This window comes from Quercus robur, chromosome 7 (assembly GCF_932294415.1).
Source record: "Quercus robur chromosome 7, dhQueRobu3.1, whole genome shotgun sequence".
Taxonomy (NCBI): domain Eukaryota; kingdom Viridiplantae; phylum Streptophyta; class Magnoliopsida; order Fagales; family Fagaceae; genus Quercus; species Quercus robur.
Window position 1 is genome coordinate 15,889,875 of NC_065540.1, and position 23,514 is coordinate 15,913,388.

The following is a 23,514-nucleotide window of genomic DNA, read 5'->3' on the forward strand; positions in this document are numbered from 1 at the left end:
ACAAAGATCAAAACAATGTTTGGCGCTCAAGTGATCAAGCAACATGAAACATACCTAGGTCTTCCCTCCCTAATTGGAAGATCAAAATCCAATTCCTTTGCTCAATTGAAATCCAAGGTGACTAACAAACTGTCTGGCTGGAAAGAGAAACTCCTCTCGACTGCCGGAAAAGAGGTTCTCATCAAGGCCGTGGCCCAAGCGGTCCCATCCTATACTATAAGCTGTTTTAAGCTCCCGGATAACCTTTGTGACGACCTTACCAGCATGATAAGACAGTTTTGGTGGGGCCAAAGAAAGAACGAAAAGAAGTTGGCCTGGGTAAGTTGGGAACGACTATGTCAACCAAAGGAAAACGGTGGGATGGGCTTTAGAGACTTGAAGAGTTTCAACAAGGCTCTCTTAGCAAAACAAGGGTGGAGGTTGCTGACCAACACCCAGTCTCTTTTCTCAAGGGTTTTCAAAGCGAAGTATTTCCCGGATTGTGATTTCACTGATGCATCCATTGGTAATCACCCGTCTTTTGCTTGGCGAAGCATAATGTCTGCCCAATCAGTGGTTAAGAAGGGGATTAGGTGAAGGGTGGGTAACGGCAAAAGCATTCAAATCTGGGCCGATGATTGGCTGCCATCCTTGTCTTACCCGAGAATTCTCTCTCCCGCTCAGGCCCAGTGGGTTAACGCAAAGGTTTGTGACCTCATTGTGGAAGATCGGGGAGAATGGAACTTGGCCGTAGTTAAGCACCTCTTTAATCCTGTGGAAGCCGACCTGGTGATGAGCATCCCTCTTAGCCAAAGGTTGCCTGCGGATAGAGTGGTTTGGGGGGGTACAAGAAATGGAAAATTCTCAATTTGCAGTGCCTATCATAGCATCCGTGCAATGGAGAATTCCAACAAGGAAGAATGCTCTGATGCATCGGAGATGAAGAAACTTTGGAAACGCATTTGGAACCTGAATCTTCCTAACAAGATCCGGAATTTTGCTTGGAGAGCTTGCCGAGATGCCTTAGCCACCAAAGCCAACCTGAAGAAGAGGCAAATCACGAAGGATGAGACTTGCAACCAATGCAGGAAGGAAGCCGAAACCAGCACTCATCTTTTCTGGTTCTGTGAAAAGGCGAAAGCTGCTTGGAGCAACAGTAAAACGACTCTCCCTTTCTCTATTGATAAAGGATGGGATTTCATTGATGTAATATGGCAGCTGGTGAAACAAAGCTCGGTGTCCTCAGACTTAATGGAAAAAATCATATCCATGTGTTGGGAAATTTGGAAGGAACGGAACTCTGTTCGTAATGGGGGTGTGAGTCGTTCAGGTAATACTCTGGCCAGGAGCTCAGTTGCTTTAGTGGAGGAATTCAGGGCTGCAAACAAAAGGGTGGTTCTGTCAGGTCCAGACCGGCATGTCAGGTGGCATCCTCCGGAATCATCTCGATACAAAATGAATGTAGACACTGCAATATTCAAAGACTCACGGGCCATGGGGGTGGGTCTGGTGTTAAGAGACTCGCAAGGATCGGTCTTGGCAGCTATGAGTAAGAGAGTCCCTGCCAACCTGGAAGCGCTGGAAGCAGAGGCGAAGGCCATGGAAATAGCTTTCCAGTTTGCAGGGGAGACGGGGTTTAGAGAGGTGTATTTTGAGACTGACTCCAGCACACTTAAGAATATCCTAACTGGAATAACAGAGGCCCCAGCTTCTATCGAAACAATCACGGACAACATCTTGGCCCATTTAGACAATTTCCGTTTTGTTTCTTTCTGTTATGTTAAAAGGGAAGGCAACAGGCCAGCCCACATCCTAGCCCAATATGCAAAACATGTGGGTGATTTTGTTGTTTGGTTGGAGGAAACTCCAAACTTGATTAAGGACGCGTGTTCTCAGGATATTGCTTGTAATGCTTCTAAAGTTTTATAAGATATTTGAATCTTCTTATCAAAATAAATAAATAAATAAATAATTTTTCATTATTCCAGTGGAACCAAAGATTTATCTTTGGGAGCCCATATATAAAATTAGAAGAAAAAAATTCTGAGTATATATTAATTACAATTTTTTAATAGTAAACTGAAATTTATTCAACTAAAAAAGAAGTACAAGATACGATCAAGAAACACAGAAAAACATTAGACATTTTCAAATATTAGGCATGTACACAGTAATGTACATCCAATTTAATTTATATAAATGATAAATAGTAGTATATTTTAATAGGTACAAATAATGGTATATGATATATGGATTATTTTAATAACAATTAAATATATGGTTAAGAAAAGTCAAATTATGGTAAAAAAAAAAAAAAAAAAGAAAAAGAAAAGTCAAATTATAAAAAGATGGAAGAAAAAGTACCTTGGAAAGTGGCATGGCTACAACCTACCCACTTGCTTTGGTAGAGATTCTAGAGAAGATTTTAACCACGCTGATACACGTGTTTACCTAGTCTGCTGTCTGCAACTATTATTTACACACAAGCTTTGTTGCATAATTGTAAATGACGAAAACTAGAGCCTAGAGGAAAGAAAAAAAGAACAGAAAGAAAAAGAAGGCGGACAGAGCAGTTGAGAGAATGAGAGAGTTGAGACGCCATAGAGAGAGACATTCAAATAGAGAGAGCGAGAGAGTTACCTGTTTCCTATCCTGTGATGAGCAAAACGTTTGCAACTATGTGCTGGTGCAGCGAATCTCAAAAAGATCTTCAATCTTTCTGCTGCTGTTGTGCAAATAAGCCCTTAGCGTGAAAAATTAGAATTTTTTTCTATTTATTTTGTGAGATATTTGTTAAAATAACTATGTCTTCATCTTAAGATGCCGAAAAATGTCTAATTATTGCAATTTTTTGACATATATATTCATCACTAATTGGATTGTTTCCATTTCAATGAAAGTAATATGTAATTTTGGACTTATCCGGATATTGGGACCAAAATGTTAAGAGTTCCTTAATATTTTCAAATGGGTTAGGATAACTCCAAAATATATATATATATATATATATATATCTACTAAATTTTTTCAGAATATTTTGGGGGGGGGGGGGGGGGGGGGGGGGGGTGTCAGGGTCCCCCTCAGTCCCAGTCCCAATTTGGCCCGACACTGCATTAGTCTCTAACCGATCTCTATTCCTCTTTTGTGTTTGGATTATAATGTTTTCATTTGTTTATTTTATTTATAGTAAAATCTAGATACAATTTTTTAAATATTGTATTTAAGGTTTCTCAATTAAATTCAACTACATGACTGCTATTGACTAATGCAATCAATGCAAACATGACTTATTTTTCTAAGGATAATAAAATTCAACCATGTTATTGTTTTTTTAACACAAACACATTGTTGAATTTAATTAGAGAACTTAATTGAATGTTTGAAACATAACCTCTAAAGAGTTGTACCCATATTTTATCTTTTTTATTTATTAGGTAAAGATGCAATTATACCTGGAAAAATTTTGTCATGCATTTAGATAAGTAAATCACCAAATTATTTTTGTTTCTTGTGTAAAAATACAATTATATATTGAAAATATGTGATGCTTTAAAAAGTTGTAATACTATCCTTTAGGTTGAATATATCATGAAATCATTTTTTTTTTAGGTTGAATATATCATGAAATCATTCTTTAGGTTGAATATTCATGAATATCATGAAATCATTCTCAAATGAATAAGTTTATTGGCAATCAACCTAAAAATTAATAACAACTTGTGATCTTACATGTATCGTGTAGTCAAATACTATGTATAGCATTACAAACTTGACTTGGGTCCAATGACTCCTGTGGGGGTGACAAATCAGGGAGCCCATACCAATGTATATGTCAGGCCAGGGCCCTAGCTCAAAGAAGAACTCCTCCTCGACCAGGCAAGGCCGATGACAAAGGGGACGGTCTATCATTGAGAGTGACACTCCGAACCATTCCATGGAAGAAGATAAGTATTAAGAAAGAAAAGGACAAAAGGAGGCCTGAAAATATCTAAGAGAAAGCTGCTACTATTACATTAAGTGCTCTGCAACTAACTGAACCCTGTTTTTCAGCCTTTACAACCACTTCCAACGACTTTGGGAAGAGGCTAATAGGACAAGTATCATCACTATCAACCTAAATCTACACATGGACGGTGGAAATGGGAGGAAGATAGTATAAAATAAGGGGGAATGACTGGTAAAAGGGGGGACGAGATATATGAAGAATGAGTCTCCTCGGATAAAATTCAAGGACGTCTCTTCCTGGTAAATTTATGTCATCTTTCTTTCTTTATCATCCATACATGTTGGTTGATCGTCTGATTCGCTAAGGTCCAAGTTTCCAACTCATTCTCTACAAATTCATTGTATTGGGCTCTCATTAAACCAAGACTCCATACAATTTGGGCTTGGGCTCCAAAATTGTGACCCTACAATTGGTGCCGTCTGTGGGGACTTGGTTCTAAGTGAGTTGAACGCTTAACCTACCAAGGCAGTGCAACGATATATTGACCATTGGTGAAGGAGACCATTTTGGCCGTGGCGCATGCCATGCAGAAGATTACTCCGTACGGAACTATATTGGGGGCTTTTAATATCAAATATATATCTTGTGCCCCCATCATGAGGCAGGTTCTCACGGACCAAATGGCCGATACCGCTAAACCTTCACCAGTCGAAATGATAGAGGCACAGCACGTAGAAGGAAAATTAGTTAGTATGGTCTCGCTGCATGGAATCCTTTGCCCAGAACGGCACATGTTGATAGCATTGCAAATCAAAAGATGATCCAAAGTGGGGCTAGCTATGACATCTCTATAAAGTGCTTAAACAGAACCTAACGCTTGCCTGAGTCCTCGAACCAGATGCTTGGGGGAAATTAACACTATGACATCTCTGTAAAGTGCTTAAATAGAACCTAACGCATGCTTGAGTCCTCGGATCAGATGCTTGGGGGAAATTAACACTATGACATCTCTGTAAAGTGCTTAAACAGAACATAACGCATGCCTGAGTCCTCAGACCAAATGCTTGGGGGAAATTAATACTATGACATCTCTATAATGTGCTTAAACAGAACCTAACGTATGCCTGAGTCCTTGGACCAGATGCTTAGGGGAATTAACACTATAATATCATCATAAATGTTGAACAGAACCTTAGTACACGATGGTCCCCTCAGATCACTTATTTTAAATTCTACATTCTTTGATGGTTGCACTGTTCGCAGTATAGAGCACACGGTTATTTTCCTGATTAGTCCTACATAGTTAACTTATTTAAAGCTAGCAGTCGGGTGCCACTGTCAATTTTGATAAATTCAGGGTGACAACTTTTCATTACCATCAATAGCATCAATTCTAAGCCCTATTTGAAGAAAAAATACCAACACACCCATTCATGAAACGATTATTGCAAAAAAGGAAAGATTCATAAAGTAAAAATGCAGTTATCTTTTTATTAAATAAAGGGAAAATATATCATATACAAAATGGCTTAGGCAAGCCTGTTTCAAAAGCTAACTAAAAAAAAAAAAAGCTCATAGGAATGGTAGGTCCACAATCTTGTTCTAGCAGCAATCGAGCCAGTATGAATGGTATCAGCGATGAGAAAGAAGAAGTAGCGGAGACGCTAGATCCACAATCTTGTTCTAGCAGCAATCGAGCTAGTATGAATGGTACCGGCGATGAGAAAGAAGAGGAAGCATAGATGGTATCGGTGATGAGAAAGAAGAAGAGGTGGGAACGCTTGATGGACCCCTTTTCTCCTAGCTACAGGATATTTTGCTATCATGGCTGAGAAACAGGTAGGACTCAAACTTTGCCGCACCAAAAATTTGGTGCGATCTACACTTGCTTCAGGTCTTGACTGAAGGAGGAGGGATTTCCTTCTTGCTCGGTTGAGAGGAAGGAACGTCTTTGGCCTCTGCTTCCCTTGCCTTAACTGCATTATCCTGGATCTTGGCGGCATTCTTGATTTCCGAGAAGGGCTTGTTTTCCTTGCCCTCACCTTTATCCTTAGCCACCTCATTTTCTAGACTTTGATCACCATCATGGTAGGGTCCCTGGGAATGCCTAAAGGAATAAGAACTTGAGGTTCCTGCAGAACTCAAGGATCTGTGAATGAGGAAGAATGATTCTTCCAAAGGTGTCTTATATAGAAGACGAAATCTGGTGGAAATTAATTCGCCCAAGTTTTAAAAAGAGAGTTACGAGTGAAATGAATCCCGCTTAATTTCCAAAGAAGTCTTTAACCGTTGGATCTGCGTCACTTTGTAAAGACCTTAATGAAGGCGCGCCTCGTGTATCGAAACGTCAGGAACATGACTTAGGTAAACTAAAAAATATCTTGCAGTCAAAAATTGTGTAAAATGGGTGTGAAAGGGGCTCTTATCATATCGAGATCCTCCTTTCCTCCCAAGAAAAAGAAAAGAAAAATCCTGAGCAGTTGATGTGGGGGTGACAAACCAAGGAGCCCATACCAATGTATATGTCGGGCCAGGAGCCCAGCCCAAAGAAGAACTTCTCCTCGACCAGGCAAGGCCGAGGACAAAGAGGACGGTCTGTCATTGAGAATGACACTCCAAATCATTCCATGGAAGATGATAAGTATTAAGAAAGAAAAGGACAAAGGGAGGCCTGAAAATATCTAATAGAAAGCTGTTACTATTACATTAAATGCTTTTGAACTAACTAAACCCTGCTTTTCAGCTTTTACAACCACTCCCAACGACTTTGGAAATGGGCTGATGGGACAAGTATCATCACTATCAACCTAAATCTATACGTGGACGGTGGAAATGGGAGGAAGATAGTATAAAATAGGGGGGAAGGACTGGTAAAAGGGGGGGACGAGATATATGAAGAATGAGTCTCCTCGGATAAAATTCGAGGACGTTTTTTCCTGGTAAATCTATGTCATCTTTCTTTCTTTATCATTCATATCTGTTGGTTGATCGTCTGATTCGCTAAGGTCCAAGTTTCCAACTCATTCTCTACAAATTCATTGTATTGGGCTCATTAAACCAAGACTCTATACAATTTGGGCTTGGGCTCCAAAATAACTCCAATGCACTAGACCTAGGCATTAGACCCAGCTTTACTCTAAAAAAAGAAAAATGGCCTAAAATTGATGGAAAATGCTAGAACTATAAATTATTGTATAACTTTTGCCACAACTTGTCACATGACAAGTTGTGAATGGTAGATAAAAAAAAAAAATTAAATTTAATAAGGATGTGGTGTAAAACTCATATTTTACTCTTCCAATCTCGACATGCCATATCATCTTATCACATATTTAAGAATAAGCAAGCTGCACACAATCAATTTTAATACCCATATATAATTCCAACCAAATGGAAGTTTATTGAGATATTATTAGCTGTAATAGGATATATTGAATTTTAGGATATGTTTGGTTGAGGTGAAAACAGGGAATATGAAAAATAGGGTGGAAAATGGCATTTTCCACTGTTTAGTTGAAGAGAGAAAACAAAAGAGACATAAAATAGGGGGGAAAATTTTCCCTTTGGGTTCACCTTTTTTTATCCTCCCAATTTGGGAGGAAAATGAAGAGGGAAAAGTGCTGAAAGATGCACTTTACACAAATACCCTCAATTTAAGTTGCATTTTTTTTCTTTCTTCTCTCTTCCCTGGTTTTTTTTTTCCTAGGCAACCAGTAACGTTGCCCCTTTTTTTTGCTTTTTTTTTTTTTTTGGGCAATCACGTTGCTAGTTGTCACTTTTTTTTTTTTTTTTTGATTTTTTAGGGCTTGGATATGATAGTTTATTTTTATTTTTACTAGATGTGATTTTTTTTTAACATGTTTTTTATTTTTATAAAAAATTTTGGGTGATTGCTCTTTTTTGTGTGGTTATTTGTCACTTTTTTTTTTTTTTTTTAATTTGGCATCATTCTTTAATAAGGGTATATGAGTAAATTTATTCAAACTCATTTTTTCCATCTCTTCACTTTTCCATTCCCAACCAAACAAAAATGAGAGAAAATAAAATCTTTTTTATCCTCTCACTTTTCCATCCTCCCACAATTTTCTATCTTCCCACTTTTTCACTCCTTCAACCAAACGGACATTTAAGTAAAATGTTGATGTGACAATATTTTATCGAATTTGTGTAAAACATGGATTTTACATCCTATTTTTACCAAATTTAGACTCGAAAAAAATAGTAGGTCTATATAGATCTAAATTTCTATCATTCAAAGCTCTTCACAAGACGAGTTGTGCAATAAATTGTGGTCTTAGCATGGCTCAAAATTGATCAATTAAGGTTTCTTACTTCCAAAGACAAAATGTCTGAAGATCCTAAAATTCGCCTTGTCCGAAGGTTCTCTAAACTTTTTTTTTTTTTTTGCTAAAGACCGTATCAACCGAAGTTGGTTACAGGCTTACAGCTATTTCAGTTTCAGTTACCCAGCGGAATTATCCACCACTTTACCTCGTATTCCTCCTCACTACCTCATCCAATCACTCCTCGCCACGTCACAAAACCACTTTTCTCCGTTATAATCACCCGCCTTGTTGTCCCAATCAGCATGAGCGAGCAAATTAACCTTATAAAATACAGACTCTGAGTTGTCATTTATATAAATAAATAAACAATTTTCGTTCCTTTAAATGCTTTCGTTCCGTTAATGTTCTTTGCTGACTTCCAAGGGCATAGACTTCGAGAAACATGTCGAATTTGGATGATCCTAAGTCGAACCACCAACACGTGGAACCGACACGGACTGAGCCCACAGCTCCACCGGTTGCTGACGTGGAGAACCAAGCAAACTCAGCCACCGCACCACCCACTTCGGGGTTCGGGTTTGGTGGTGCCGCGGCGATTGTACAGCGATGGAGGAGAGAAGATTTGATAAAGAAAGCAGCTTTGGCTTTAAGAGTATTGGCTTTGATTTTCTCTTTGCTTGCTTTTCTTATCATGGCCAGTAATAAACACGGTGATTGGAAAAATTTTGATAGATACGACGAATACAGGTAAATTCAAGAGTCAACTATTTGGTTTTATGAAAGTGATTGCTAATTGGGTTTTTGTGGCTAAGAATTTTGGTTTTGGTTATGAAACTTTTTTTTTTATAGGTACTTGTTGGCAATAGCGATTTTGTCGACCTTGTACTCATTGGCACAAGCTTTGAGACATGTTCATGAACTTTCGACAGGGAGACATTTGATTCAAGTTCAACAGCGGACCTCTGGATTGTTCGACTTTTTTGGAGATCAGGTTGGTCTTGATTCTTTCTTTTGTTTAACTTTTCAGATCGATCTCGCCGTAAATCCGACTTATTTGGGGGTTTCTGTTTCTGGGTCCAGTTTCTTTTATTTTTCACTTAGAAAAAACTTTTCTTTTCTTTTTTTTTTTTCAATAAAGACTAGGTCTTAGCCCAAAATTTTGGAGTCGCTGTAAATCCTCAATAGACTAAAAAGATCGGCCACATGTGTGACTGTCAGTGGTTCTATAAGGGAAAATTTTCTATTGCACTCCACCTTGATAGACGTGTTTGATTCTTCATTGTTGCGTTAAAGACACCTGTAACATCAACATGTTGCCAAACTTTAAAGTCACAATAGCAAAGGGGAAAAAACAATCGGGAACTAATCAAATACAAATTTCTCAAATTTAATGAAATTTTGGATTGGACAAACACAAAGTAATAAGAAAAATGTTTTATCAAGTTTAAGGCTTTAAGCAGGAGATGGAAAATGATGATTTGTGTTCTTAGTCATTAGTTGTCTAATTTGTCTTTCTTGCTTTGGGGTATTTGAGCACATTTGTGTGAACCTCACAATTTTGTCTCAATGAAATCGATACATTTTAGTCTTTTAATAACAAGTGGCACACTTGATTTAAAATTCAAACTAAAAAAGAAGGTTTTGACCTTAATCCATAAGTTGAAGGGATACAAGTTTAATGTCCAGCTATGATTCGATATTTATAATTAGAATTGAAGATGAGGTTGATTAAACTTTTTTTTCACAGATTATGGCATACCTATTGATATCAGCATCATCTGCTGCAATTCCTTTGACCAATAACATGCGAGAGGGTGTAGACAACATATTTACAGACTCTTCTGCAGCAGCCATCAGCATGGGTTTCTTTGCATTCGTTTCACTGGCATTGTTGGCCATGATTTCAGGATACAAAATATCAACTCAGTCTTATATTTGAGATGGATTTTTTTTTTTTTTTTTTTGTGTGTGTGTGTCCATTGATGATTCTTTATTGAATTTGTTGTTTGCATAATACCTTTGCGTGTAAATTTATGTTTTCAAAGGGAATACTTGGGCATCCATAGCCTTCATCTGTTTGTAAGTGTTTGAATTTGTTCATCATATGCGGTATGAGCTGATTTGTGCATAAAGAGATTTCATTGACTCTGTTTATAAATTATACTTGGTCAGGTTTATGATTTATGGCCTGACTCTAATTAGTTTGTTTATAATCTATAGCTGACCCTAAAATTTTAGAACTAAGGCTTGGTTATTGTTTTTGGCGGTTTTAATGGTGATGTTTCCTGCCAAAAAAACTCATTTCACTTTTGGCTTGAGTCATGAAATATGCAAAATATTAAAGACAAGAAGCCCCCATAAAAAGCCCCACTCCATGCTCTATATCTCGAAAGCAATTTTCAGAAAGTGACTTTCCTGAACAAATCAAACCATGGGAGCTATAGCTTCCTTTGCGGGACAAGTAACTGCCGAAAAAGTTCTGGTTTAAGCACTTAAGAAATCTAAATCACATTTATCTATTGTATATATAGTCGGTGGGACAATGTGAAGAAAAGAACAATAATGTGGCCCTGGCCCCAAAGCAATATGTTTTCACTTCTATGTTACTCAAGCTGACACTTGGGGCTGGTTTGGCTAAATATTGAGACAATCTTATCTGAAAATGCAAAGATTTGCTAGATTCTTAAAACCAGCAGGGAAAACAAGAAATGTTTAAAAATAAAAGAATTCTTCAAGAGCATAGGATTGGCACTTGTTATAACTTACATGGGCATTCATTTTGCACCTCATTTATCTGTTCTACTTTTACAAACTGAATCAAATGAGGTATACTTTCTAAAGCTTTAAAGCAGCCTCAATCGTATTTAAAGAAAAAAGAAAAAAAGAAGGAAAAGTAACTCCTCTACTTATTTCAATCCCTAATTTTAGACAGCAAAAGCTATAAACTATAAACTATAAACTATATTCATAAAACAAATATAATTAGTGTGATCTTCTCTCTCTATTCCAAAATTAGCAATCCTAAGATAGGAATGAATCAAGGAATGAGTCAGTCTTCCATTCCTCCTTGGCCCTTGACAATACACCTTCTGAGAGCTGTGTTTGATCCATGTAGTCACGATTTTGATTTCTGTACCCTGAAAATGGTACACCCTCTTGGTTCTGCACCATTTGTAGAGTATATGGTGCTTGAATTCCGGATGTTGTTAGCATTGTATTCTGAAAAGAATTTGGGTAACTTGTCTGGATAGGATGGGTGGCCATGACTGACGGCCTTATTGGCATGGCTTCATTACTGCTACTGTTATTGGTCGCAGCTCTATTCACAGCATAACTGCCATTACCGCGAGCTGCAGGAACATCGTGGTTGTGTTTCCCTTCATAAGTAGTGATCACAGCCCTTATGTCATGGGATGCTCGCTCAACGTGTTTCCTCACAGGACAAGCAATAGAGGTACATTTGTAGTAGCTCCTAAATATAAGAGAAAATTGCAGAGTTAGGAGACAAGTTCAAAAGTTCGTTTTAGAAAGACTAAGAAATCTATAAGGTTAAGTACTCTTTAAAATATTTTGTAATTGTCACAAGAGTGAAATACCTTGGATTTGGATTTCCCTTAACTACTTTCTGTCCATATTTTCTCCACCTATACCCATCATCAAGAATATCAATTTCACTTGTTGTTTGAACTACAACTCTAGGTTCCCTCACAGTCCTACTTGCAGAAGCTGAAAACCCCCCATCCTCATTTTCTTCTTTCCTGCAAAAGAGAAATTAAGAGAGTATTAATAAAACCCAATTTACAATTTTTTCTTCAAAAAACACAAGCAAAGCCATCATGCTAGTACTTTATGACTTACCATCTTTTGGCCTCACGCTCATTTTCATCATCATCTCCTCCTGAATTACTCACTGGTGATCTCTGATCAAAGTCATCCTCTCCAATTGAGACCGAAGAATCATCCTGCATTGTGACAGACTCCATATGTCTATTGCCTAGTGTAACAATCGACTGATCTGAAACGCCTGAATTCGTGCACGAAGAAGGTTGAATTGATTGAGAATTTGATCTTCTAATAGACTGAGGCTTAGGATGATTATGGCTTCCTTTGTATACTATTTCAGTAATCTGTCCATCCAAAGACCTCTCAACTTTTTTCTTCGTCGGGCAACTTGGATACGTGCACTTGTAATAACTACGAGGGTTTTCACTTCCCTTCACTTGTTTCTGTCCATATTTTCTCCAGTTGTACCCATCATCTGATTTTCTCTGCTCTCTTATATATTGTGATTGTTGAGTGCATTGATTGTGACCAGATAAGGCAGCAGCACCACTCTGCATTTTTGCTTGGCTTGTAACCATTTCTGAAGTGAAGTTCTTTATTGGTGCAAATTCTGATTTTACTACCGCCTTCTCCAACGAAAATTCATTTTGATTCATGGGTTTTTTAAGATTCCATGCTTCTTCTTGTCTTTTCAAGGATTCTTCCTGTTCAAGTAGAATCATATTTAGTTTTGTTTAGCAAAAAATCAAAAAAGAAAGAATCATATTTAGTTTCAAAGCAAAAGTAATGAAAAAAAATTCCACCTACAAAAAATTCAAGTATTTGAATAATTTAGTGTCATAGTTGACACCTAGCATACTCACTGGATGTGAGTAGTCTTAATGGTTGCCATGCATAATGCCTCCAAGGAGTTTGTAGCAGGATAAATAACTTAACTCTTTATGTCTCTTCAGCAATATGGTATATAAACATACACACACACACAACTTTTGGAAACTATTTGTTACTATTTTTGGAAAGTATACAATTTTTGTTTTTTAAAAACATCTCAAACAAATAATCAGTGCAGTGGTATAGGTTTTAAATTTGTATTGAATTACTGAGGGAACCCAACAACTCGAGCTGTTACTTAGCCAAAACGTCTTACCTTAAGGCCTAGAAGTTGCCTTCAAAAGCACCTTTGGTAATGTCTTATGTCTTTATCTTTTAAGGAATATTTTTTTTTATCACAGCTGGCACGTTTGTTGACTATCACAGAAAAAACTTATCGCCTCAACAAACGAATTACTATACGCATTAAACATACTTTCTCTGCCGACGTCTACGGATTCTTCACAAAAAAATATCTAATAGGATATTATAACAATCTAAAAAATTGTCTCAATAGCCCTATGAGGGCAAAGAAAGCCCTATCCACTTTTTTTTATTGCACATAGGCATATGATATGACATTCAACATGGCCTCCTACTTTGGCATGTGGCAAGACCACAAAAAGTCTACTCTCGTTGGCCCTATTATTAATTTTTTTTTTTTTTTTAATTACAAAACTTAAAACATACTATCAAGAACTTGTAGTATTGTCTGCTCTTCTTTATAATAAGTTCTTTTTTTATTTAAAAATAAAATAAAATAAAATAAAAAACTTGAATTGCGACTTTAATTAGTTTGTTAAAGATCCATGATCGAATTTAAAATTTTAGAACAAAAAGCATGAGAGTTTTTGAAAACTAAAGAGAGAGAAAGCTCTAAAATAAAGAAAGTGTTCATAATTACTGAACATCAAGAATATTTGTAATAATTGAATTATATGAAATGACACATACCACCGAGTTTGAGACCATGCTTGAAGAAGACTGAAAGGTGGATGATGATGTTGTAGTAGCAGGCTTTGTTTGGGGTTGGAAAGAGAAATCAGAGAAAGTTTTCTCTTCCAACTTCATTCCAAGCTGCTGGTTATCACCAGAATTATTCATCCAGTTGAGTGCTTGACTAGCAAAAGCCCCAGTAGTTGGAGATGGAAGATTCTGCATAAACACAACAAAATAACAAAGACCCATTTATCATTTTGTGTAACAGTATGCAAATAAGTAAAACTCAGCCAACAAACATCAAAGCGTATATATGGACTATGGAGCTCAAAACTTACATTGTAATTGGAGCCAAACAAAGGTGACATCAAGAATTCATTTGGGCTTAAACCAGTTGGGAAAGCCAAATAAGAAGAAGGAGAAAGTGGAGGAGGAGAGAGTGGCAATGAAGGAGGTGGAAGTGACTTGAATTTTGGTATTTCATTTCCATTTCTATCAGATTTAAGGTCAGAGAGTCCCCATCTGAGTTCACTTTCTTGGTCCATGTTTTTGTTATTGGAAAGGAGGTCAGTGAAGGAGGTCATTAATTGGTTTGAGAAGGAGAAGTTGGGATGAGAATTTATAGGATTATTTAAACTGCTAGCTGAGGAAGCCATGTTTAATATAAGATGGGCGATCGATAATTATAAGAGTAGAGAAGAGAGGCAGAGAGAGATAAATACTAAATACTTTGAAGGCCAAATGTTTATTGCTGAGGCTGTTTCTTATTAACATCTCCCAACTCTATGCTTCTTCGGAGAAGCTCAGAAAGTTTGACCGTGGAAACCTATATTTGGTCCAAGCTTGTGGCTTTGACTTGACTGGCCACAAGATAGGCGGCTAAGGCAGAGAGCTAGCCACGTGTTCCTTCAGCTACCATTTTGCTTTTTATGTTATTTTAATTTTTTATTGTATTTTAATTAGTAAGTAGTATTTAAAAATTTATAATTGATCAGATAGGTAACTAAGTAAAACTTGGTTGGTTCTAAAATAAAAAAAAAAAAAGTTAAATAAAACTTAGTTACATATCCATGTTACTTAAATGTAACTTAAATTTTTTACATCTTAAATTTTTTTATTATTAAATTCAAATATATAATTGTATTGATCCATGTAATGTAAATAATATTATTTTTCAAAGTTAATTAAATTCAACCATATTACTTATTAGTCAATATAATCATATATGTCACCTATTTATATTTTATTTAAGTTTTGCCCAAAAACTAAAAGTAAAAGCCCACTATGCATTAGAATCTCTTATTTTAGTTTTGGTTTTTGGTGGGTACTCTATTTAAACTTTTCCCGTGGATTGAAAGACTTTTCAGCGTTGATTTTAAATATTTCAAAATAAATTAGTCCCAGCCCAAATCTTACTCTTCTACTGTTGTTGTGAAGTGATAAGTCTTAAAATCTAGGAGTATCATTTTGCTCCAAAAAAAATTCTAGGAGTATCATAATGACTTGATGGGTACAAGCGTTACTTATAATTTTCGGGAGATTAATTACTGATATATACGTATAGAGTCTTGTTCAAGAAAATAATTAATAAACCTTGTAGAGTCATAGTCATTTTTTAAGCACAAATGTCTTTTATTAACTAATTGAATTATTTAAGCAAATGCCAATAGGACAAATCTTAAATATAATTTCTTAAACGAAGTAGCTTAGGTATCTTAGTTAAATTCAATAATGTGGTTGTATTGCCAATGAGCCATTTAATTGGATGAATATAACTTAAGGACGGTTCCCTAAATGTTTTACCTTAAGAATTTATGTTTTTCAATTAATATGTGGTTGTATTGATCAATGCAATACAAATTGCGGAATCTTCTTTCAAGAATAATTAAATTCAACTATGTGACTCATTGATTAATTAAAAAACTTAAAATACAATACTTAAGATATTATATCTAAGTTTTTGTCCTAATAATACATAACTTTTCTTTTTTCAAATCTTCTTGTACAAAAAGAAAAGTTATACTAGTTAAAACAAATAAATAAATAAATAAATCAACTAGTTCACAGCCTATAATGAAAATAAATTAACTTTTGCAATAATTCGCTTCAACATAAGTTGTAACTTAACTCGAATTTGTTCAAACAAATTATGAGTTCCTAAACGTTCAAGGATTATTTACCAAAAAATTCTTAAAACTAGAAATGTTTTAGGGGTGATATTTAGGTAATTTACAACTTGAAAGAAATATTGGTTTTGGAAGGAAGAATTAAGAAATATGAATTATATAATTCTGAAATATTACCCCCTAGTAGAAGAATTAAAAAATGGGTTCATAATGCAGATGATAGGGTCAGTTAAACTAATGAATAATCGCAATTGGTAATTACATCCAAAATCACAATATTTATTAATTTGGAATTTTGGAGAAGCTCTCTTCAGATTTCTACAGTGAACTATTTAATGGTGAAACCTTCGCCCAGCAAGGTTCCATGGTGTAGTGGTTAGCACTCTGGACTTTGAATCCAGCGACCTGGGTTCGACTCCCGGTGGGACCTTCAAGCGATCATGATTCTTTTTATTTTTTAAATTCTTGCATGAACGGCAAATGGGTTGATCACTTTGATTGTTTCTCCATGGGCCACAAGTACATGATGGATCACGAGTTCATGACCAATTGAAGCTACAGCGGCACTTCAAAGATTGTTATAGACAAAAAGTGGTCCATCTCACAAATGATGGATTTTAGCCCATTGGGCTCCGTACTTTTGTGTGTGTGAGAGAAAATACACTTTACACCCTCTAAATTTAGAGTTACTTTTAAATCGGTTCATCAATTTTCAAAACTTGCAACTTAAGCTTTCAAGGTATTGTAAAGATGTCAATGTGCTCCTTTTACTAAGGTCCTGAGTGGATAAATGATAAGATTCTAAAAGTTTTTTTTTTTTACATATCGATTCTAAAAGATGTTAATAGAAGAGTTATACATTTGTCTTTCTGTCTTTTCTATAATGCTCAATAATGCAAATCACAAGTTTTAATAAATACGAGATCTATTTAGAAGTGATCCTAACTTAAAGGGTGTAAGTAGTATCTTAAATGTTTTATTTTTTTAATAGACATGAATTAGGAAGAAACTAAACAACAAGAAGTTGGCACAAAAGTTTCTTTTACAATGGGCTTGATCAATCTAAAATTCCTCTAGGTGCCCCAAGAGGACCATGCAGTCATTAACAATGGCACTTAAAAGGGCAAGAATCAAAGTCAAGGTTTGAAGGATTCTCAAAAAAAAAATATATATATATATATATATATATGTCAAGGTTTGAAGCCATTATGAGGAAAGCAATAACTCAGTGATCATTTACTTCTATGAGTAATTTGTGATTGTTGGTTCAATTGCCAAATGGGGACCATTACATAAGGCCTAAAGTTCCACTATAATACTTGAAGAGATGTTTATGTATGTGAATTATGGAGGAGCTTTTAGCCCACCCTCTTTTACTGTCTCTAATTAGACCTCTTACAAACCTAGTTCAGAGTTATTAAGAACTGATCTGTTCAGTAAATGAGATTTTCATCTTATATGACTTCTAGTTCAATTCTTTCGAAATTGCCGAATCTTTTTTTCTTATTCGAGAATCTCCTTCCTTTTTCACTTCACCTGAGTAATTAGAACCAATTCAGTCACACATCCAACCAGTTAATTTGTTTCTCGTTTTGTCTTTGTTTGCTTGGTAAAAGTGATCATAAGCTCACTTTTGTTTGGAAATTGTTGAGATGTTGAACTCCGTTTGTTTCTAGCTGTACAGAGTACAAACTTGCCATGTTGATGATAGAGTACCTCCTTTCATTAAATGACGGGGTAGAGAGTAGATGGGTCTGTCCAATTTTGCCAATAGATGATAGAGAGTGCCTCCTTTAATTTCATTGAATGATGTGGTGGAGAGTAGATAGACGCTAGCATTGCTATTATGTCTATAAAAGAGGGAGCATAAAGAAAATGTATAGGATTCTGATTGTGAATGTTGCTTTTATCTATGCAGATTAGCTAAAATCCTGTCCAAGGAGAAATTGGCTTCGCAAAGCAAGATAACGACAGTAACAATTAACTGTGACGGCCTCCAAAGTATTAAGCTTTTGGCAAAAAAGAAACTCCAATGACTATTGAATCATTTCACATGAATTGCTATATATTTATCTTAACGTTGAAGTGTTCCCACATTGGATGCACATATAGGCTACAACTTTAACATATTTTTGTTTACCTGATGGCTTGGACTCGGTCCAAATAGAAAATTTTCAAGGTACACTACTTCCAAATTTGCTTTTAAAGTCTGCAACATTATACTTTTTTAAAGGAACAAGTGACTTTGCAATTTTTAATACCAAGAGAAAAGAAAAACATTCAAGAAAGGGGCCATATAATACCCAATTACAAAGAGCCAACTCCATTTATTATAATAAGGTAGATACGCAAGCACATGATAATTGAAATCAATTAAAGTGAGTAGTTAAAACAAGTTCGCAAAGACCTATTCTCTAAACTTTTTGATGACTTTCATGAAGCTTCCATGATGCACACCAAAAAAGACAGCCCTTACTTGAAAGAGCTGCCAAAGGCTAAATACTTCGCCAAATACAACAACAATAACCAAGCCTTAGTCCCAGAATTTTTGGGATTAGCTTTGAATACTCAATAAGTTAATTAAGGTCGACTACATGTATCTCCAAATAATAAACAAGCATACGGGAGAAGACCTTCGAATTCCAGTATGCTATAGACGTCAACTTCTGCATAGTATTTACAGTTACCAGCTTGAGAGCTTGACACCCTGAACAAAAAGGAGCTTCAGAAGATCCTATTGCATCATATCTTCCAACTGTCGTTTCCAACACTTGGGATCTAATTCAGCCTGTCAATCACACCAAAATAACCTTAATATCTTAATCAAGTAATTTAACTAACTGCAAATGATTATTTTAATAGTGCTATATATTGGCTTTAGTTCATCTAACATTCATTTTGGTTGTCTACATGATTGTCAACCTCCAAAGCAGTCCACACCTAACAATCAAAAATTGAATGGTTGCTGTTGACTATAATCTGATTTCTCTCCAAGTTATATTATTGAAGCACACATATGTGCAAAGACATGCATGTATGCAATCAAATACTATTGCCTGTTGAGGAAACACAGCTGTTGCAGCAAGTTCCAAACATTTCTTTGTTGCATTTGACCAATAAAACCATATGGTTGAATTCAATTGGGGAACCGAAGGTGCAATACCTAACAAGCTGTACCTAAAATTTTACCTTATCTAAATATTAGAGCCCACAAAAGTGGGAAACTTATGCACTAGGTAAGGGTTTTTCTTTTTAATATATATATGATGGATCAAAGAAATTAGTTTTTTCATGGACCTAGTGACATACCTGAAACACTTTCTCTCTCCACTGGAACAAACAACCACGCGCTTCCAAATGTTCGAAAATTGCTTGGGGTAACAAGGATTTAAAGGATGCATGGAGCTTCACTTTTGTTAGTCCTCTGCATGCCAATAAGGTAGCTGCTAGTCCACTAGGAGTCAGACCTTTCAAGTGCAAGATAGTCAAAGTCTGGAGGCAGCTTATGCTGGCAAGGGACAAGAGCCCCACATCTGTGACCGAGCTATATGACAAGTTTATCTACAAGTAAAGGAATAAACCATTACTGCTTGATTTAAATGTTTCTCTTGATCCATTAAGTTCCAACAAAGAGAGAAAGGGGAGGAAGAGTACCTGCTTGAGGTTTTGAGAAAAGTAAGCTAGTGGAATCATCCCAGCATCATCAATTTTGTAACATTTCTTTATGTCTAACTTGGTGAGTTGCTTGCATCCTGCAGCAATTGCTGCTAGACCTAAAGATGTGATATGAGGACATCCTCGACATTCAATTGTGTTTAATTGTGCGCATTTTGAGAACAACAATAAGGAATTATCAGTAATTTCTTTACAGTAGGCTACGTTGATCATCTCAAGGCCAGGGCAACCACCGGCAATTGCTAAAATCCCTGAATCTGTTATTCCTGTGCACCTGAAAAAAGTAAATACTTTCAGTTGATTGCCAAAGATGACATGGACTACTTTATCCCAATGCAAGAGAAAAAAAAAAGGACAAAAAGTTATGGATTATAAGTCACGAACCTGTATAGATCCAGCTCTTTAAGCCCTACGCAGCTCATGCCAATGTGGGCAAGTCCCTCATCAGTTATGTTTAGGCAAAGCCCTAGTTTTAAGCTAGAGAGTTTGCTACATTTAGAGATGGATTTTAAACCTGTAAAAGGAAGGAACATGACTACATTAGCATATCACTCATAGAGTAGCCCTTGTTTACGTTATAGTGGAGTAAAGTCAATACCTTCATCATCAATTTCATTATCTGTTAAGTCAAGCTCCTCAAGAGAATGGCACCGTTGTCCAATTAAGATAAATGCTTCTCTAGGAACCAGGGTACATGATTCCATTTTGAGAGAACTGAGATCAGTGCATGAACTTGTGATGTGGGAAATAGAAACATCAGTTATCTTGCGACAGCAAGTGATGTCTAGTATCCTCAAATCTTTCTGTTTCATAAAAAGGTAAGTCAAACCTTCGTCTGTCACCCCTGAACATTTACTTAAGCTCAGCTCTTTCAGTGATACACACCAATCTCCAATGGCCCCTAGTCCAGCACAGGTAACTGGGCAGCCATCTAATTTGATTGATTGCAACTTGGAAAGCTTGTTCAAACTATCAGCAAGGTCAAGATTAACCTACATCACCACCATTATGACATTGTCAATAATGTACTAAGATAAAAAGCTTCAGCTTTTAGAAATACACAAAGAAGTGTAGAGACTTACAGAACAACCATTTGCTAATGTAACTTGTTCTAGACATATGGTACAACTGAATACGGAAGACAAGCCAATGTGAGTAATGTTCTCGCAACTTGACATATCAAGTTTCTGTTCAAATGAAAAATAAGTGAATTGGTCAAACAGATACTTCAAAAAAAACATAACTGACCTTTTGACAAGTAGGATGTGGAATCCATGGCTAAACAGGATGTTTATTCTATGTATATCATATATTTCATGAAAATCATATGATATACACTTGAATACATTGATGAGTTATAACATCAACTAAATTATACTGCAAACTCAGCACCTTAGAACAGCATCTTAGATTATACGAGGCACATGGAAGTTTATATTCTTCCAAATTTTGTGCCCAGGCAAATCTTTTAGCTCCACATTGTGATTATTCTATCTTTGTTAATTGTAATTAATACAATAAAAGGAATAAGACAAAAAGGACAACAACAAACCCATGAAAAAGTACCTTTAGCGACTTGCATCCATTTTTGAGGACTGCAAGGCTGTTATCATCTATACTAAAGCATCCCACTAAAGCCAGATCTTCAAGATATTGCAAATTCAAGATGGATGGTAAACATTTGTCACTGATCTGCAGAACATGAAAAGGCATCAATAATACGTAACAAAATTTCCCAAAACACATTCCACAGGCAGAAATCCGCTAAACACTTAATTATCACTTTTTCCCCCATTTTAGCTAGGACTACAAAGTATTCAACTCAAGATGAAGATCAGGTAACAACATCATTAAATAAGCTGACAAACCATAAAAAAATTAATTAATTAATTAAAAAAAAAAATTAAATACCTCAAATTGACACAATTAATACTGATCACACAACAGATTTCATTAAGACTAAGACTAGAATCATTTCCATACACACACACACATGTAAAGAACGTCCTTCAGTGAGCTAAAAAACCATGAGGAACAAAATTCAAAAACAAATGACATTATTAATACGAATTACACCCAAATTGGATTAAGACCATGACCACATCCACATTCATTCATTTCTCCCCAGGACAAAATCAACATCACTTTCGCACACAAACACACATATCCAACAAGCATAGTACCCAGAATCACTTCGACAGATACACACACATGTAAGAATATCCTTCACTAAGATGATATGCCATGATGATCACAAAATCAAAAAATCAAACAAAACAAAACAATAAAAAAATTGGATTTTGACCATGATCACATCTACATTCATACATATTCTCCCCCAGAACAAAACAGCATCATCTTCACCTATAAGGATCCTCTCTATTTTAATTAGACCCATTCCATGATCCAAATTAAATGTTACAAATGTAAAGATGCATCAAGTACCATATCATTTAAAATTTTGAATTCCACCACACACTCTACATTGTTAGATCTAAAAAACAAAACCTGAACCATAAAATGGACTTTCACACACAAACAAATCCCAAAAACATATTTCCCAGAATGGTATGCAACAAAACAAGGATACATACTAAACAAGCTCAAAAAGACCCAAAAAAACACAAAACACAAACAACAATAAGAACAAGAAGATGAAGAAGAAGAATTACCGGCAAGTAAGAAAGATCCAAACTACGAATATCTTTACACTTAACAGCAATCAAACCCACACCCAAATCACCAACACCCACACACCATTTCAAACTCAACAGCTTCAGCTTCCTACACCCAACAGCAATACACCCAACTCCCATATCCGTCACCATCCTACACCTTCTCATCCACAACCTCTCCAAATTCCTCGCCTCCGCCACCATCGCCGCCGCACTATCCTTCAACTCCGTCGCATTACTTAAGTCCAACTCCACCAAGTTCTCACACTTCACCGCCAAATTCAACAACCCAACACCCGTGAAGAACTTGGACATCGATAAATCAATGGAAACCAGGTTCGAGTTACACGCACTCGCTACGTTCGTAAGGGTAGCGTCGGTGACACGTGGACAAAGCGTGAGGTCCATGTGGGTGACGTGGGGGTAACGTGTTAGAACCTTTGGGAGGTACTCGGAGCGAAGTGGCTTGAGAATTCGACGGTGTTTGGATTCGAGGAAGTAGAAGTTCTTGCACACGAGAGAAAACGATTTTTTGTCTAATGGGTTTTGTGTTAACAAGTCGAGGATTGTGAACACGATTTCTTCAGACAAGAGATCGAAGTAGCTGAAGCTCAAACCGTTATTGTTGTTGTTGTTGTTGTTGTTGTTGTTGATAAGTGGTTGAACTTGAAACTGAAATTGTTTTGCTTTCTTCATGTTTTTTGGTTTTTTTGAGAAGCAAAATCACTTACAAAGATTTTGGTTTTGTGTTTTGTGTTTGGTTTTTCTGGGTTTTGGGGGATTTGAGGTATGAGATTGGAGATGAGATTGTGTTTATAGCTGGGATTTGAGGTTAGAAGTAACCGTTAAACAGAAAAGTTTTGGTTATAGTGATGGGAACTTTGTGGGGAAGGGAGTAGTGAGGATTGAGGAAGAAGGAATGTGGAGAATTACTTTGTTAGCCTTGTGGACTTCCTATAAAGCTTGCATTGATTGTATTTGTTGTTTCCAATACAAGACCGTTTTACCCCTCACTTTCTCCTAATGACTGAAGTACGATGTGAAGTACAAACATTTTCCTTTTTCATTTTTATCAACAAACAAAAAAAAAACATTTTTCTTTCTGATTTTTTTTTTTTTTGGTAAAATATGAAAACCACCTAAAATGACAAGTGTGTGTTTAGGATGCACTTATTAACTAGTTTATTACTTATTTTTTCTACTATTTGTAAGTTTCACGTGAATTATCTACTTAT

General features: G+C 36.1%; 4 protein-coding genes and 1 non-coding gene across 5 annotated transcripts; 3 read left to right on the top strand and 2 right to left on the bottom strand.

Moving 5' to 3' along the window:
- The first annotated feature begins 15 nt into the window (after window positions 1–15).
- On the top strand, window positions 16–576 carry LOC126691078 (uncharacterized mitochondrial protein AtMg00310-like). The gene has a single exon (XM_050386159.1). It carries the CDS (start codon window positions 16–18, stop codon window positions 574–576), a length of 561 nt encoding a protein of 186 aa, XP_050242116.1.
- An 8,010-nt stretch (window positions 577–8,586) lies between these two features.
- Window positions 8,587–10,409, top strand: LOC126692487 (CASP-like protein 4B1). Its single transcript, XM_050388109.1, has 3 exons — window positions 8,587–8,958; window positions 9,061–9,202; window positions 9,959–10,409. Exons 1-3 carry the CDS (start codon window positions 8,654–8,656, stop codon window positions 10,148–10,150), a joined length of 639 nt encoding a protein of 212 aa, XP_050244066.1. The 5' UTR covers window positions 8,587–8,653; the 3' UTR covers window positions 10,151–10,409.
- Window positions 10,410–10,922: 513 nt separating this feature from the next.
- LOC126692486 (probable WRKY transcription factor 33) lies at window positions 10,923–14,554 on the bottom strand. Its single transcript, XM_050388108.1, has 5 exons — window positions 14,142–14,554; window positions 13,819–14,019; window positions 12,070–12,698; window positions 11,808–11,969; window positions 10,923–11,683 (listed from the first exon to the last, which is right to left on the bottom strand). The coding sequence occupies exons 1-5, from the start codon at window positions 14,457–14,459 to the stop codon at window positions 11,233–11,235; spliced, it is 1,761 nt and encodes a 586-aa protein (XP_050244065.1). The 5' UTR covers window positions 14,460–14,554; the 3' UTR covers window positions 10,923–11,232.
- Window positions 14,555–16,287: 1,733 nt separating this feature from the next.
- TRNAQ-UUG (transfer RNA glutamine (anticodon UUG)) lies at window positions 16,288–16,359 on the top strand. The gene has a single exon. It is a non-coding gene; the product is annotated as a tRNA-Gln (tRNA).
- A 1,867-nt stretch (window positions 16,360–18,226) lies between these two features.
- Window positions 18,227–23,199, bottom strand: LOC126692488 (F-box/LRR-repeat protein 3). The gene is made up of 8 exons (XM_050388110.1): window positions 22,277–23,199; window positions 21,171–21,296; window positions 20,687–20,791; window positions 20,203–20,596; window positions 19,989–20,118; window positions 19,584–19,878; window positions 19,239–19,490; window positions 18,227–18,717 (listed from the first exon to the last, which is right to left on the bottom strand). The coding sequence occupies exons 1-8, from the start codon at window positions 22,973–22,975 to the stop codon at window positions 18,664–18,666; spliced, it is 2,055 nt and encodes a 684-aa protein (XP_050244067.1). The 5' UTR covers window positions 22,976–23,199; the 3' UTR covers window positions 18,227–18,663.
- Window positions 23,200–23,514: the final 315 nt, after the last annotated feature.

Bases quoted from the DNA above. Each gene is read 5' to 3' on its own strand.
- LOC126692487 (XM_050388109.1), top strand. From the start codon at position 8,654: ATGTCGAATTTGGATGATCCTAAGTCGAACCACCAACACGTGGAACCG. The intron at 8,959-9,060 runs GTAAATTCAAGA...TTTTTTTTATAG, and splicing joins GATAGATACGACGAATACAG to GTACTTGTTGGCAATAGCGA. The intron at 9,203-9,958 runs GTTGGTCTTGAT...TTTTTTTCACAG, and splicing joins TCGACTTTTTTGGAGATCAG to ATTATGGCATACCTATTGAT.
- LOC126692488 (XM_050388110.1), bottom strand. From the start codon at position 22,975: ATGAAGAAAGCAAAACAATTTCAGTTTCAAGTTCAACCACTTATCAAC. The intron at 21,297-22,276 runs GTAATTCTTCTT...CATGTTCTGCAG, and splicing joins TGGATCTTTCTTACTTGCCG to ATCAGTGACAAATGTTTACC. The intron at 20,119-20,202 runs GTATTGACTTTA...TTCCTTTTACAG, and splicing joins TAATGAAATTGATGATGAAG to GTTTAAAATCCATCTCTAAA.
- LOC126692486 (XM_050388108.1), bottom strand. From the start codon at position 14,459: ATGGCTTCCTCAGCTAGCAGTTTAAATAATCCTATAAATTCTCATCCC. The intron at 11,970-12,069 runs GTAAGTCATAAA...TCTCTTTTGCAG, and splicing joins GAGCGTGAGGCCAAAAGATG to GAAAGAAGAAAATGAGGATG. The intron at 11,684-11,807 runs GTATTTCACTCT...TCTTATATTTAG, and splicing joins AAGGGAAATCCAAATCCAAG to GAGCTACTACAAATGTACCT.
- LOC126691078 (XM_050386159.1), top strand. From the start codon at position 16: ATGTTTGGCGCTCAAGTGATCAAGCAACATGAAACATACCTAGGTCTT.